The sequence below is a fragment of the Geotrypetes seraphini genome, chromosome 8, assembly GCF_902459505.1.
Source record: "Geotrypetes seraphini chromosome 8, aGeoSer1.1, whole genome shotgun sequence".
NCBI lineage: Eukaryota > Metazoa > Chordata > Amphibia > Gymnophiona > Dermophiidae > Geotrypetes > Geotrypetes seraphini.
Window position 1 is genome coordinate 180,770,298 of NC_047091.1, and position 15,305 is coordinate 180,785,602.

The 15,305-nt window shown below is 45.3% G+C and overlaps 1 protein-coding gene across 1 annotated transcript in view; it reads right to left on the reverse strand.

Annotated features, from left to right (window-relative positions):
- The window catches only part of NF2 (neurofibromin 2), a 190,145-nt gene extending 177,440 nt beyond the window's left edge, over positions 1-12,705 (reverse strand). The window contains 7 exon segments of the mRNA XM_033954223.1: positions 3,751-3,834; positions 4,631-4,692; positions 4,695-4,743; positions 4,745-4,753; positions 6,640-6,765; positions 10,994-11,116; positions 12,541-12,705. Coding sequence (XP_033810114.1) covers positions 3,751-3,834; positions 4,631-4,692; positions 4,695-4,743; positions 4,745-4,753; positions 6,640-6,765; positions 10,994-11,107 — 444 coding nt within the window. The 5' untranslated portion in view covers positions 11,108-11,116; positions 12,541-12,705.
- Between the last annotated feature and the right edge of the window lie 2,600 nt (positions 12,706-15,305).

The window sequence follows — 15,305 nt, forward strand, 5'->3', positions numbered from 1 at the left end:
ACGTCTGAATCATATCTCCCCTGTCTCTCCTTTCCTCTAGGGTATACATATTCAGGGCTTCCAGTCTCTCCTCATACGTCTTCTGGCGCAAGCCTCCTATTCATTTTCGTCGCCCTCCTCTAGGACCGCCTCAAGTCTTCTTACGTCTTTCGCCAGATACGGTCTCCAAAACTGAACACAATACTCCAAGTGGGGCCTCACCAATGACCTGTACAGGGGCATCAACACCTTCTTCCCTTCTACTGACTACGCCTCTCTTTATACAGCCCAGCATCCTTCTGGCAGCAGCCACTGCCTTGTCACACTTTTTTCGCCTTTAGATCTTCGGACACTATCACCCCCAAGGTCCCTCTCCCCGTCCGTGCATATCAGCTTCTCTCTTCCCAGCATATACGGTTCCTTCCTATTATTAATCCCCAAATGCATTACTCTGCATTTCTTTGCATTGAATTTTAGTTGCCAGGCATTAGACCATTCCTCTAACTTTTGCAGATCCTTTTTCATATTTTCCCACTCCCTCTTCGGTGTCTACTCTGTTACAAATCTTGGTATCATCTGCAAAAAGGCACACTTTTCCTTCTAACCCTTCAGCAATGTCACTCACATACATATTGAACAGGATTGGCCCCAGCACCGAACCCTGAGGGACTCCACTAGTCACCTTTCTTTCCTTCGAGCAACTTCCATTAACCACCCACCCTCTGGCGTCTGTCCGACAGCCAGTTTCTGACCCAGTTCACCACTTTGGGTCCTAACTTCAGCCCTTCAAGTTTGTTCAACAGCCTCCTATGAGGAACTGTATCAAAGGCTTTGCTGAAATCCAAGTAAATTACATCTAGCTATGTCCTCGATCTAGCTCTCTGGTCACCCAATCAAAAAATTCAATCAGGTTCGTTTGGCACGATTTACCTTTTGTAAAGCCATGTTGCCTCGGATCCTGTAACCCATTAGATTCAAGGAAGTACATTATCCTTTCTTTCAGCAACACTTCCATTATTTTTCCAACAACTGAAGTGAGGCTCACCGGCCTGTAGTTTCCTGCTTCATCCCTGTGACCACTTTTATGAATAGGGACCACATCCGCTCTCCTCCAATCCCCAGGAATCACTCCCCGTCTCCAGAGATTTGTTGAACAAGTCTTTAATAGGACTTGCCAGAACCTCTCTGAGCTCCCTTAGTATCCTGGGATGGATCCCGTCTGGTCCCATCGCTTTGTCCACCTTCAGTTTTTCAAGCTGCTCATAAACACCCTCCTCCCGGGAACGGCGCAGAATCTACTCCATTTTTCTCGTGTAACTTTGCCAGACAATCTCGGTCCTTCTCCAGGATTTTCTTCTGTGAACACAGAACAGAAGTATTTGTTTAGCACATTTGCTTTCTCCTCATCACTCTCCACCTATTTGTTCCCAGCATCTTTTAGCCTAGCAATTCCATTTTTTTATCTTCCTCCTTTCACTAATTATATCTAAAAAAATGTTATCTCCCTTTTTTACATTTTTTAGCCATTTGTTCTTCCGCCTGTGCCTTCGCCAATACGTATCTCTCTCTTGGCTTCTTTCAGTTTCACCCTGTGTCCTTTCTGCTCTCCTCTTCTTGGGTTTTTTTATATTTCATGAATGCCAACTCTTTCGCCTTTATTTTCTCAGCCACTAGGTTGGAGAACCATATCAGCTTCCTTTTTCTCTTGTTTTTATTGATTTTTCTTCACATAAAGGTCCGTAGCCATTTTTATAGCTCCTTTCAGCTCTAGACCACTGTCTTTCCATTTCTCTTATGTCCTCCCATCCTAACAGCTCTTTCTTCAGGTACTTTCCCATTGCATTAAAGTCCATACGTTTGAAATCTAGGACTTTAAGTATCGTTGCGGTTCGCTCTCCACTTTAGCCGCTTATATCAAACCAACCGTGGACTACTCGCTGCTTGCCACATCCGAAGATGTTGTTTACTACTTCCATATTGACTCATCCGAGTTTCCGAGGGTTTTCGTTCTTTTATGAAGTCGTGCTCTATTGTTGGGAAAAAGTTCTATCTTGATTCATTGGTTTACAGCCTATCCTCCTACCATATCGCAATGGAGATCTTTGATGATTTCTCAACTGCAGATAGAACGCTTGGACATCTCCGATATAAATTCTGTTAAGGGTCGTCATTTGCAATTAATTTGGGAGCCTTTTTGGGCCTCTTTAACTGGGTATGCTCGAAGCCATGTATTGAATGTTGGATGTAAGGGGATTGTTTTTGTCTTCCTCGTGGTGCTTACTCTCATGCTGCTCCGTGTTTTGTTTTTTTTAGGAGGGGGGTGGGGGTTTTTGGGACTTTGATTTCTATTGTGGTGGGTTTGATTATTGGACCTTCTTTAATTTGTTATATAGGTAATCATTATGGTAAGCATACTATGTGTATTTCTGGCAGAAGTTGGGGTGGGGAGTGGAACTTGAAAATTGTTGAGCTTACTATTTGCCGTCTTTGCTGTATTCTTTCTTGACTTACAGATATTTGTGTTAATTTGGTTGCTTTTGATTGCTCAATAAAAATGATTTACTCTAAAATTAATAACCACAGAGTGGCTCCAGTGGCATCATAATCCCCCTGGCCATCTTCACTTTTTGCTGTTTCTGTTCTCTGCGGAACACTTTTGTTCTTTCCCTGTTCCTCTTTGGGTTTTTTAATGGCAGTTTCTTCTCTGGTAAAATTCTCCAGTAGATGCTACACAGGAAATCATCCAAGCACTTGCATTCTGAACATACCACAAACGGCCAAAACATAGCCAGGGTTACACCTGCCTCTTTTAGGCATGCACATCAAAGCAGCAGCAAACTTTCTGCATGAAGTGCTTTTTCAAGGTGTCACATAGGAGAATGCATTTCCAGTCTGCTCAGTACAGCAGTGGTCAGACTGGGATGTGTACTGACCCAGGGGCTCCACTTCCACTGCACATACTGGAATTGGGATGTGCAAAGATTCCAGGAATTACCAGTAACAAGATTTAATGGGCTTCTTAATAATTGGTTGCTTAAGGCTCCTAAGTGTCTGGGCCAATTAGAACCTTAGGTCCCTCCCCGGTGCATCCTGGGATGCACCAGGGAGGGGAAGGCCCGCAATTTTGAAAAGGCGGGCCTGCTGGCTAGAGGGAGTAGGCTTCCCTCCAGCCAGCCATTGTAAACAAAGGGGGAGGGGTGGGGAGTTGTCAAAGGCACAGTGGGAGTCAAGGGGGGTTGCTTGGCATAGGGAGGGAGTAGGCATCTCTCTGTGCTGGGGAGGGGTGTGTCGGGGGTTGCTTGACAGCGGCAAAATTTTCTGACAGGTCTGAGCTGTCAAGCCTTACTTTTCTGTCAGTGCCTGAGCCAATCAGCGCTCAGGCACTGATCAGAAAGTAAGGAAACAACAGCTCAAACCTGTCAGCAAACTTTGGCTGCAAATGTGGCACAAAGAGGTTAGGGAATCACTCTGCGATTATAGAGAATCACTCAGAATGCTCATTTTAATATTAATGACCTCGTTGTACTACATTTGCATGGCAGTATTGGAGACTGCTAGAAAATTTGGAAAAGACCACGGTAAGCCGCTTTAATCATCCATTGCTAAAATACATGCATACTAAGCCGGCTGGAATTGATTTAGTGACCACATTAAAAGGCAGATTTTAGTTTTGAGAATCTGCCCCTGAAGATACTATGGGGCTGGCAAAGGGCAAGTGAGAGTGCCACGGCAACAGATGGCGCAAAACTCAGGTGGTTGCCTCATACCGACCTTGGCCTGAACAGCGTAGGATGCCAACAGTACCGATGCCTCAGGAGGGCAGTAAATCTTCTCATCTAAAATCTGCTTCTTCACCTGAAAAATTGAGAGAGAGCAAGCGAAGGATAGAAAGTAGACAGAGGAAAGAACAAGGAAGAATATGCATGTGAGGGAGAGGGGGAGGAAGATAAAAAGAGAAATGGATAGAGCAAGAAAGGACAAAGAGAGAAAAGGACAGGACAATAAAAAGGTCAGAGGGGAGAGAGAAGCAGTGCTCAGAAAGGTGTGAAAAGAAAGTTAGAGAAAGTGAGAATAGCACAAGAGAAAGGCAGAGGTCAATTAACGTCATCTACAACAGTGTTCTTCAACCTTTTCACACCTATGGACCGGCAGAAATAAAATAATTATTTTGTGGACCGGCAGTTGAAGAACACTGGGCTAAGTCGTGGGCAAGACCCCGCCCATCTCTATCCAATCTCCACCCCAGACCCCGCCCCCTTATAGTACTAATTGTAACACTATTTTTTCCATTCATTTTTCATAGATACACACAATATAATCTTATTAACAACACATAATGGTTAACCACAAAATTAAACTACATAAAGTACAGACAGCAGATGTAAATTCTCAAACTTGACATAATTCAATCACTAATATTCAAAAATAAAATCATTCCCCTATGCCCTAGGATGGGGTTTTTCTTTATACTTTCTCTCCCTGTTGTGGACTATGTATAAAAAAAAAATTCCCTTTTATTTCTTGTGTATAAATTCGTTAAGATAGTTCTGAGCCGATTGTAAATTCCATTTCAGTATTTCTTGCACGGTGGTGTATTTAAGAATTGTAGGATGCTGTGGGTAACACATTGTTAAATAAATTAAAATCACACCTGCAGGAAGAAAAGGTGTTGGGTGATCTCCTGAACCAGCTCCTCCTCCGCATTCTCTGGTAGAACTTGGCCAGGAAGTGGAAAGTGACTGGTTCCTCCTTTGGAACATCATGGATCCAGGACCTGCCAGATAAACAAAGCGCCAGCATTACCTCCTCTATCCTGCACTTAGCCTACCTTCTCACACCAAAGGATGCTTCAGACTCTGCTTAAATGCAATATATGTCCAAACACCGGGGCAGTAAACGACAGCTATTTTACACGTGTCTGTGCCAGCATATGGGACAGGAAAATATATAGTATATCAGCACTTATTGAATACAATGTATGACATGCGCCAAAGGGTCAATATTGTAGAGCTTAGTAATAAAGGCATTACATTTTCAAATCCCCGCTGAATGGGTAAAACAGCCGGGTAAATTTATCCTTTTATCTGTAGCTGGATAATCAGCCAAGTTAAAATTAACTGTGAACTGACCCTCCCCCTAATTAGACTCCAGCTTCTTTAGGGAGAGAGATTGGAAAAGCTTCCTAAATCTTCCCCCCCCCCACCCACCTGCCCCAGACATACCAAGAATCTGGCGAACTAAAGTGATCCATTAGTGAAAAAAATAATGGATCCTAAATTAACCAGTTAGTACGGTCTGTTTTATCATGCTCTGCCGTAGTCTGCTAAGGCCTTGCTGCTAACCATCTTTGAACCATGACCCCAAAGAAGATCATAGGAAAGACTAATTGGCCTAGAATATCCCAGTGCCAACCACAGAATGCGAGTGCGGTAAGACTCTCTCCTTACCCAGTACAGCTTTTTTCCATCTTTCTCCTTTGATGGCTAAGCCTGCAGATTCCTCCCTACCCCCACCTCAGCCTGATACATATCTGGCATCCCTTATAGGAACATAATTGCATACATGGTCAGACAAAAGGGTCCATCAAGGCCAGGACCTGCTTCCAACTGCGGCTTGATCCAGGTCACAAGTATCTGACAGAATCCCAATATTCCATGGAACTTACTCCCAGGGACAAGAAGTGGCTTTCATCACGTCTTCCTTAAGGATTAATAATTTAGTATTGCATTGTCCCTTTGGGGTTAACTTAGTGACGTCGAAAGATGAAGTAAGAACTCCAGCTTGATAAGAAAATAAGAATAGCCTTCCTGGGTCAGACCAATGGTCCATCAAGGCTAATAGCCCATTCTCATGGTGGCCATCCAGGTCACTAGTATTGGCAAAAACCCAAAAAGTAGCAACATTGCATGCTACCGATCCAGGGCACGCAGTGGCTTCCCCCATGTCTTTCTCAATAACAGACTATGGACTTTTCCTCTAAGAACTTGAACAAAACTTTCTTAAAACCCAGCTACGCTTATCTGCTCTTGATATGTAAATGTTAATTCTGTTTGATGTACATTTGGTTTGTCTTTATAATACATATGTTATTTTTTTGTATATCACTTTGATTTTAAGTGGTTTTTTAATTATTGTAAAAATAAAATAAATAAATAAATGTACTTGTCTTAAACCTCTTTTAAATCCAGCTAACAACCGTTATCAGATCCTCTGGAGAGTTCCAGAGCCTCCTTTCTCTGTCAAAGCACAGAGCTCTGTGATACTCTAAATAGCTATCAATACTTGTGCAACTGCTCCATGAACATCTGGCCTCCTAGATTTCCTACAGACTACCAGCTAGACCAGGGGTGGGCAACTCCAGTCCTCGAGGGCCGGAATCCAGTCGGGTTTTTCCAGGCATTTCCCCAATGAATATGTATGGAAAGCAGTGCATGCAAATAGATCTCATGCATATTCATTGAGGAAATCCTGAAAACCCGACTGGATTCCGGCCCTGGAGGACCGGAGTTGCCCACCCCTGAGCTAGACAAATGCCTTTGTTTAGTTAGGAAATGTTTATGTATTTGTAGCCTGCCAGACAGACCCTGCGGCTAGTTAATTCTATCATCACAGACCCCCAAAGTAATCCTTTCCCTTAAACATTAGGCCACCGATCCTAACCTTCTTGTCCATTTTGAGCCAGGCCACTGTGTCCTTGATGGTATACTGGAGTCCAAAGAACCAGGTTTCACGGAGCCCCAATGTCCGACATACCAAATCAAAGAGATCCTTCCCCTTCCACTTCACCTGCATAAATCAAACAGTAAGAGCTCAAACCAAAAACAGACAAGACATTACCAAGACAGATGTATACTCAAATATAAACCAATCTGAATATAAACCGATATTCCTAGCTGACTTTTGTGGGATACAAGAATCAATATGGCATGGTAAAAACATTTCCCCTCTTTATAGGGGGAAAATGTTAACTCAAATATAAGCCGAAGGTTTATATTCAAGTGCCACCCAGCTGTACATCCACCCGCCCCTCTCAAACCTGACCCACCCTGCCCTCTCCCTGGGTCCATCTTAAATCCTGGTTGTCAAGTGGTATGGTCAGCCAAACCGTGTGACAAGAGCGATTCCTCCCTCACCTGAGGTGAGGAGTTGGGTCCTGTCCCAGCTCTTAGTCGGAACCCCCGCGAATATCGGGGGAGTACTGTATATTTAAAGTGCTTTTGTTTGATTCGTTTATGTTTAAATTCACTGTATTGCACTGTTAATAATTAAAAACTAATTACATTACATTATATTAGAGATTTCTATTCCACCATTACCTTGCGGTTCAAGGTGGATTACAAGAGTTATAGAATAAAAATTTACAAAAAAAAAATCAAAATTTGGGATACCAAGTTCTGTGCTCAGTTTATCTAATCCACGATTCTCTTACTACCTGCATAATAAAAATGAACTCAAATTGTTAGCTTTAATAGAATTAATTAAAACCTCAAGTTTAGTTTCTGGTAGCTTCAGTCATGTTTTCTCCAAAGACAGTCACATATTGAGAGCTTTTGATCACCTGTGCAATCGTATAAAATAACTACTAGCCGACTAAAAATCAAACAAAATACAGCTATTCGTTTGATTTTTAATCTGAAAAAACACGATCATATCAGTGTATATTATCAAAAGCTTCCTTGGCTACCGTTTGAAGCTAGAGTGTTATTTCAATTTGGATGCATTTGTTTTAAAGTTTTATTTGGCTTAGTGCCGGTTTACCTTGTTTTTCATTTTAGTTTTTTTATTTCTAAGAAAAATATTCGTAGATCTGGTTGGTTTTATTTCCCTTCAGCAAATGCATGTCGTTACCAAAAATTTTGGGATAGGACCTTAGCATTCCAAGCAGGGTTAATGAATTCATGTTTGCATCTTCTTGTTTCTCCATTTCTTACTTACTATCAGTTTCGAAAAGATCTTAAAACCCACTTATTTATTTTGTTTTAAATTCTTTATTCATTTTTACATATTACAAGTGTATCAGAAAAATCATTCGAACTTATAAATATACATTTGATTAACTTTCATATATCATTAAAAATATAACTTTTCAGCCAATATCTATATGCTATAATATTTTTAATATTATGAACTATTCCTAGTATCTAAACAATTGATATCAAGTTAGAAAACCCTCCCAACCCCTCCCTCCCTTTACAAAAGTTCCATCCCCAATACATCAAATACAATTAAATACTCTTATACATTAATTAAACGATATAATATACATTACTGATTTTCATATTATCATGTAGTTATAATGTACTTTTAATCTTTTTATCTAGACTTATTTTAGTTTATATTGTTTTTTTTATTCATTAGTTTTAATGCTTGTATTAGTTACTTTGAATTTTATTATATTGTATGCTGAGTACCTATTGTGTAAACCGCTATGAACTGCTGGTTAGGTGGTATAGAAAAATAAATTATTATTATCCCCTCCTCCGTTCACCACACTTTAAAGGATGAGTCTATAAAAAAGGCACCTAACAAGCCCTTAATTGAAAAAAATGTCATTGGCCAATAGGCGCCTATCGCATGTCGCATAGCAGCGCTTAAGTGGACGTGCTTTGGGGGTGGAGTCAAGACATATGTGCCGCTAGGTACGATTCTCCAGAACTTAGGCGCCTGCAAAACAGGCCAGTAAAACCCAGCACCTAAGTTTTTATTAGGCGTGCTTATGTAAATGGTGCTTAAGCGTGATTGACACGCAGTTGGCACCATTTTTCTAGGCGCTGGCCAATTTAAGTGCCATTTACAGAATCCAACCCTAAGGGTTCTCTAGAGCAGTGTCCTTCAACCTTTTTATATCTATGGGCCGGTGGAAATAAAAGAACTATTTTGTGGACCGGCGGTTGAAGAACACTGATATAATCTTATAAACAACAGGTAATGGTTAACCACAAAATTAAACTACACAAAGCAGACTGTATGCTTCTCAATAGAGAATGACACGGTGACAAAATTCATCACCGTTCCCGTCCCCGCGGATAACTGCGGGAAATAATCCCATGTCATTTTTCTAGTGTCTATTTCGACCTCGGTCCTTCTACACCAGCATTCTTCAAAGCAAAGCTTGCGGGTCAGTGGTTGTGGCCATTCATACTCTGATTCTTATGGGAGCCAAGGATAATGAAGCCATTGTGACATCACTGATGTGATTGGCTCTTAGGCACTGGTGGAATGAGGCATTATGACATCACAATATCTGCTCTGGATACCAGAGACTGTCATTCTGTAGTGTCTGTTTCAACCTCAGTCCTTCTACATCAGCATTTTTCAAAGCAAAGCTGGCAGGTCAGTGGTTGTGGCCATTCATACTCTGATTCTTCCCTCTTTCCTTAAAGAATGACATGAAGATGGTTTCCCGCGGTTATCCGCGGGGACAGGAACGGTGATGAATTTTGTCACCGTGTCATTCTCTACTTCTCAACATTCATTCCTACCAGGACACAGATAACCCCTATGCAAATACGGGACCAAAAACTAAGGGCTCCTTTTACAAAGGCGTGGTAGCGGTTTAATGCACGGAATACCGCGCGTTAAACCGCCTGCCGCGCTAGTACCTAACGCCTCCATTGACGAGGCGTTGGGATTTTAGGCTGCCGTGGGGGTTAGCGCGTGATGAAATGTCTGACGCGCTAACCCCCGCAGCGCGCCTTGATAAAAGGAGCCTGAGGGCTCCTTTTTCTAAGGTGCGCTAGCATTTTTAGCGCACACAGGAAAACACTGCGCGCTACGAGGAACGGCTGGATAAACTGCGGCTATACTCACTCGAAGAAAGGAGAGAGAGGGGAGACATGATCGAGACGTTCAAATATCTCACGGGCCGTATCGAGGTGGAAGAAGATATCTTCTTTCTCAAAGGTCCAACGGCAACAAGAGGGCATCCGTGGAAAATCAGGGGCAGGAGACTGCACGGTGACACCAGGAAATACTTTTTCAACAAAATGGGATCGTCACGTGGGATCTCTTCACAGAAAAAGTAGGGGAGGGTCATTAGGGTGGGCAGACTAGATGGGCCGTGGCCCTTATCTGCCGTCTATTTCTATGTTTCTATGTTACATTTCTAGAACTAACGCCAGCTCAATGCTGGCGTTAAGGTCTAGTGGGCATTAAAGCCCTAGCGCACCTAAAAGGAGCCCTAAAAGTACTAACATATTAATAAAAATTAAAACTATCCTTCCCCTCGCTAAAAGGCATTTCCCACACAGGAAAGCTAGGGACCTCCCTCCACTTCAAAATCACTGAGCTCTGGAACAACCTTACCTCCCCTCTTCGGAACTTGAGCTCTCTCCAAGTTTTCCGCAAACATCTGAAAACCTGGCTTTTCTCAAAAAATGTAAGTCTCCCTCCAACTTAGGAATCAAGGAAACTCTTATATCTTGGCATCCCAAGTCCTGTAAATTTTCTTCCCACTTCTACCTCTACCCTCTGTTGTAGTTCCTTCCTATTTCTCCTACTGTAAACCGCGTCGAGCTCTACGAACGTGGAGATGATGCGGTATACAAACCTAAGGATTAGATTAGAATAATATATACAACCAAACCCTAAGATTCAAGACTCTGCATGCAGGACAGCCCCAGAGGAAAAGAAACACACACATTGCTTCCCGAACAGTGCAAAATATAGACAGCAGATGAAAATTCTCAAAATTGACACAATTCAATTGCTAAATTGAAAATAAAATCATTCCCCCCCTACCTTTGCTGTCTCCCTCCCTCCATGCCTCTGGCGGGTGTCTTACCTTCTGGCCTCAGCGACACGGCAGAAGGAGGGAGAGATGATTGTTGTACATTAAAAAAAATAAGACATCCTCGAAAATAAGCCCTAGTGTGTTTTTTTGGACCTAAAATGAATGTGAGAGTTTTATTTTCGGGGCAACATGCTAAAGCTGAGGAACATGGAAGCTTTCTTCCTAGAAGCAATTTGAGCCGGAGCAGAAATAAGGATGCTAGAAGGCATCTAGACCCCATACCTCACAGTTGAACTCCATCTCCGATTCCATGGTTATTATCCGTACGGTGAAGGTTTTAGGCTGCTTTCTTTTCAAGGAACTAAACGACATTTTGGATGCGATTGCGCCGGCCATTACGAAACACTTGATGGAGAGAATAAAATTTTTTTTTACAAATGGAGTAAGTATGCGCTATGACAAAATGTCAAAAATAGTGTCATTGTACCTTCTAGTGTGGTTCAGCCCTGTCCCTGGTACTGTCACTGAACCCCCATGTTGCACCTTCTCAGGTAGCTCAGCCCTGTCACTATACCTGGTGCTGTACCTTCCGGGGTGGCTCGGCCCTGTCACTATAGTGATACTGTGCCTTCTCAGGGGGTTCAGCCCTGTCACTGTAGTGGTGCTGTGCCTTCTTGGGGGGGAATCAACCTGTCAGGGGGAGTGGCTCGGCCGTGTCTCTGGTGCTGTACCTTCCGAGGTGGTTCGGCCCTGTCCTTGTACTGGATTTTTGGAAGGGGAGGGGGCTCAGCCCTGTCTCTGTCTAGGGTAACTTCAGGGCTGTATCTTCTTTGGGGTAGGCTCAACCTGTCATGGCTTTACCCTCTCAAAGGTAGGGTGGGTCTCAGCCTGTCCCTGGTACTGTACCTTTTGGGAGTAGCTCAGCCCTCAAACTACAGCAGTGCTGTGCCTGCTTAGGGGGGGTCAGTCCTGTCACTATGGTGGTGCTGTACCTTCTCGTTGGGGGGGGGGGGGGGAGTCAGCCCTGTCCATGGTCCTTTGCCTTTTGGGGGGGAGGGGCTAAACCCTGTCTCTAGTCCTGTACCTTCTATGAGAGGGGGGGACTCAGCACTATCCCTGATCCTTTGCCTTTTTACAGTGGAGAGGGGCTAAGCCCTGTCCCTGGTTCTTTGCCTTTATTGGTGGAGGGGGGCTCACCCCTGTCCCTGGTCTTTTGCTTTTATGGGGGGAGGGGCTCAGCCCTGTTTCTGTACCTTCTCGGGGGAGGGGGGCTCAGCCCTGTCCCTGGTCCTTTGCCTTTATTGGGGGAGGGGCTCAGCCCTGTCCCTGGTCCCTTTGCCTTTATTGGGGGAGGGGCTCAGCCCTGTCCCTGGTCCCTTTGCCTTTATTGGGGGAGGGGCTCAGCCCTGTCCCTGGTCCCTTTGCCTTTATTGGAGGGAGGGGCTCAGCTCTGTTCCTGTACCTTCTCGGGGGAGGGGGGCTCAGCCCTGTCCCTGGTCCTTTGCCTTTATTGGGAGAGGGGCTCAGCCCTGTCCCTGTACCTTCTCGGGGGAGGGGGGCTCAGCCCTGTCCCTGGTCCTTTGCCTTTATTGGGAGAGGGGCTCAGCCCTGTCCCTGTACCTTCTCGGGGGAGGGGGGCTCAGCCCTGTCCCTGGTCCTTTGCCTTTATTGGGAGAGGGGCTCAGCCCTGTCTCTGTACCTTCTCGGGGGAGGGGGGCTCAGCCCTGTCCCTGGTCCTTTGTCTTTGGGGGGAGGGGCTCAGCCTTGTCCCTTTGCCTCTATTGGCGGGGGAGGGGCTCATCCCTGGCCCTGAAGCGGTGCCGCTGTACCTTCTCGGGGGGCTCGGCGCCCTTCCTGCCGACCAGCTCGGAGGCTCTCGGGCAAGGGCAGGGCCGGGGCTGGCGAGGAGCGAGCGGGGAGCTGCCCCGGGCCTCAGGCAGCGCTCCTCCCCCCGACTCCCTCCCGCCCACGGCTCTCCAGCGCTCCAGCCTGAACGCGCCCCCTCCCCCCCTCCGCTCAGCCCCCCACGCGGGCCGGGAGCGGGCGACTGGCTTCGCGTGACGTCATCCTGCAGCCTAGTCTCGCGAGACGACGAGAGCACCCGTCTCGCGCGCGGCGCGAAGCCTGAGGCAGCCGTTGCGCACGCGAGAAGCCGAGGAGCTTATAGGCGGCTGCCAAGCGCGATACAGCCCACCCCCACCCCCCCCCTCGAAATGACTAGGGGGAGGGGCCACACAGTGAACCTATATTAAGTCGTACATTTGAAACAAACCGGAAAAAAATATTTCTTCATGTAATTTTAACTGTGGAATTTGTTACCAGAGAATGTGGTAAAAAGAAGTTAGCTTAGCAGGATTAAAAAAAAAATGATTCTACAAGAAAAGCCCTTGGGAGGTGGGAGAAAATCCCAGTTTATTTCTAGGATAAACATCTTACCGGGTTCCTTGTGACTTGGATTAGGCCACTGGCCTTGTTGAACCTTCAGTCTGTCCTAGTACAATGTTCTTATGGATAATGTAGGGCCGCAATCCAGGATTTCCCCCAATGAATATGCATGAGATCTATTTGCATGCACTGCTTTCAATGCATATTCATTGGGGAAATCCTGAAACCCTGACTGGATTGCGGCCCTCAAGGAGGGACTTTGAGACCCCTGATGTAGGGTTACCATAAGCCCAGAAAAGCCAGACATGTCCTCTTTTTAGAGGACTGTTCAGAAGTCCTGATGTTTTTTGTTGGGGTGGGGGTTTTTTTTAAGTGCAGGAGACTGTCTGCGTTTAGCAGGCCCACCCAGTTTGGCAGGGCTGGTTTACACCCTGCAGTCCAGTAGCTCTCTCCCCCCCCCACTAGGGTTATCATCTGGCTCCAGAAAAAGAAGGACGGAGTTATACATCTGGGTTTTACTTCCTTTGCTTTCAATAGAAGTAAAACCTGGATGTCTCAATCCATTTCAAGTTTATTAAAAAATTTGTTGTACACGCAATGTAAAATATTTCAATGCGTTTGACAATTTAAAAATAAGAGACAAAATAAAACAATTATATACAAATAAACATACAGTATTTACATAGAAATAATTACCAATACAAAAGGAGTGGGGGATGAACTACAATCTTTAAAGAAACATTTAGGGAAAGAACATCTGGAGGGTAACAAAGAATAATCTTTCTGGAGTCAGATGGTAACTATCCCCCACTTATCTCCTCAACACTACAATTCAATCTTCTTAGGACCATAGGCATCTCAACAAGGTGAGCCTGTTGCCTTCGGCCTGCTCTGGAAGCTTTCTATCTGCAGCATCCTACTTACACAGTAAAGGGAACTTTTGGTCAAATATATTTTTATTGAGCAATCAAGAAAGCAACAGGTCAACAAAACAAAGTACAAAACCAGCTCAACAGAGTATGAAATGTCCCCAAAAGAACCCCCCCATCCCAACGAAAACACCCCCCCTCCCACCCCCATTCCCACCAGTGTTCCCGCTAAGCTGCGTTGACGTGCGCACGCGCACAAAATATTACCTCGCAGCGCACAAGTTTCTCGTCGCAGCGCACACAGTGTAGAGCACAGTTCTTCAACCGCCGGTCCGCAAACAAAATCTTGCCGGTCCACGAAGGATTCGGTCCCCGCCGCAACGAAAGGCCGGCGTCAGCTGACTTGCAACTTCCTGTTGCAGTCGCTGTGCCGGGACTCCTGCCTTCGCCGGGACTCCTGCCTTCCACCGCGTTTGCCTCCTGCCTTGTCTCCGCACCTCCAGACCAGCAGCGGCAGCTGTGTATGCTTTTAACTTCGGCACAGAGCTGCCCCTAATCAATAGTTTAGCGCGGTTTCATAAGGCAGCCTCGGGGCCTTTGCTAGGCCGGCCCACATCGCATCATCGAAGCGGGCCGGCTATCAAAGGCCCCGAGGCTGCCTCATGAAACCGCGCTAAACTATTGATTAGGGGCAGCTCTGTGCCGAAGTTAAAAGCATACAGAGCTGCCGCTGCTGGTCTGAACTCTTGGGCCGCTGAAGGAGGGCAAAAAGCAGCTGTCCTGGAGGTTTCCCTTCCTCTCGCCTTTACAGGTTCCTTTTTTCCACCTTTTTTTTTTTCCTTCAAACGGCAACGGGCCCCAGCATCGACATCAATCAAGTAAGTTCCACTGTCAATCAAGCGGTTCTGCTCGGCCAAAGCTTCCCCTGTGACATGAGCCACCCTCAGGGGAAAGAAAGTGACCCACAAAGGTGAGGGGAAGGGGGGCAGATGATGGAAGTTGGGGGGGGGGGGAGAGAGAGAGAGAAGGGGCAGATGATGGAATGGAGGAGATGAGAGAGAGAGAGAAGGGGACAGATGATGGAAGTGAGAAGAAGGGAGAGAGAGCAGAAGGCAGATGGATGTCAGTTGAGAAGGGAGAGCAGATGCTGAATGGAAGTGGGGAAAGAACACATACTGGATGGAAGGAGGAGATAAATAAAGGGGGAAGAAAATAGTAAGATAATGGAGGGGTGAGGGAAAGGGGTGACAAGCTGTGTGTAGACACAGTGAAAAGAGGGAAACGGGACTAAATAGTAAGAAAGAATTTAATTTAGATGGAGGCAGAAAATAGAGAAGGAA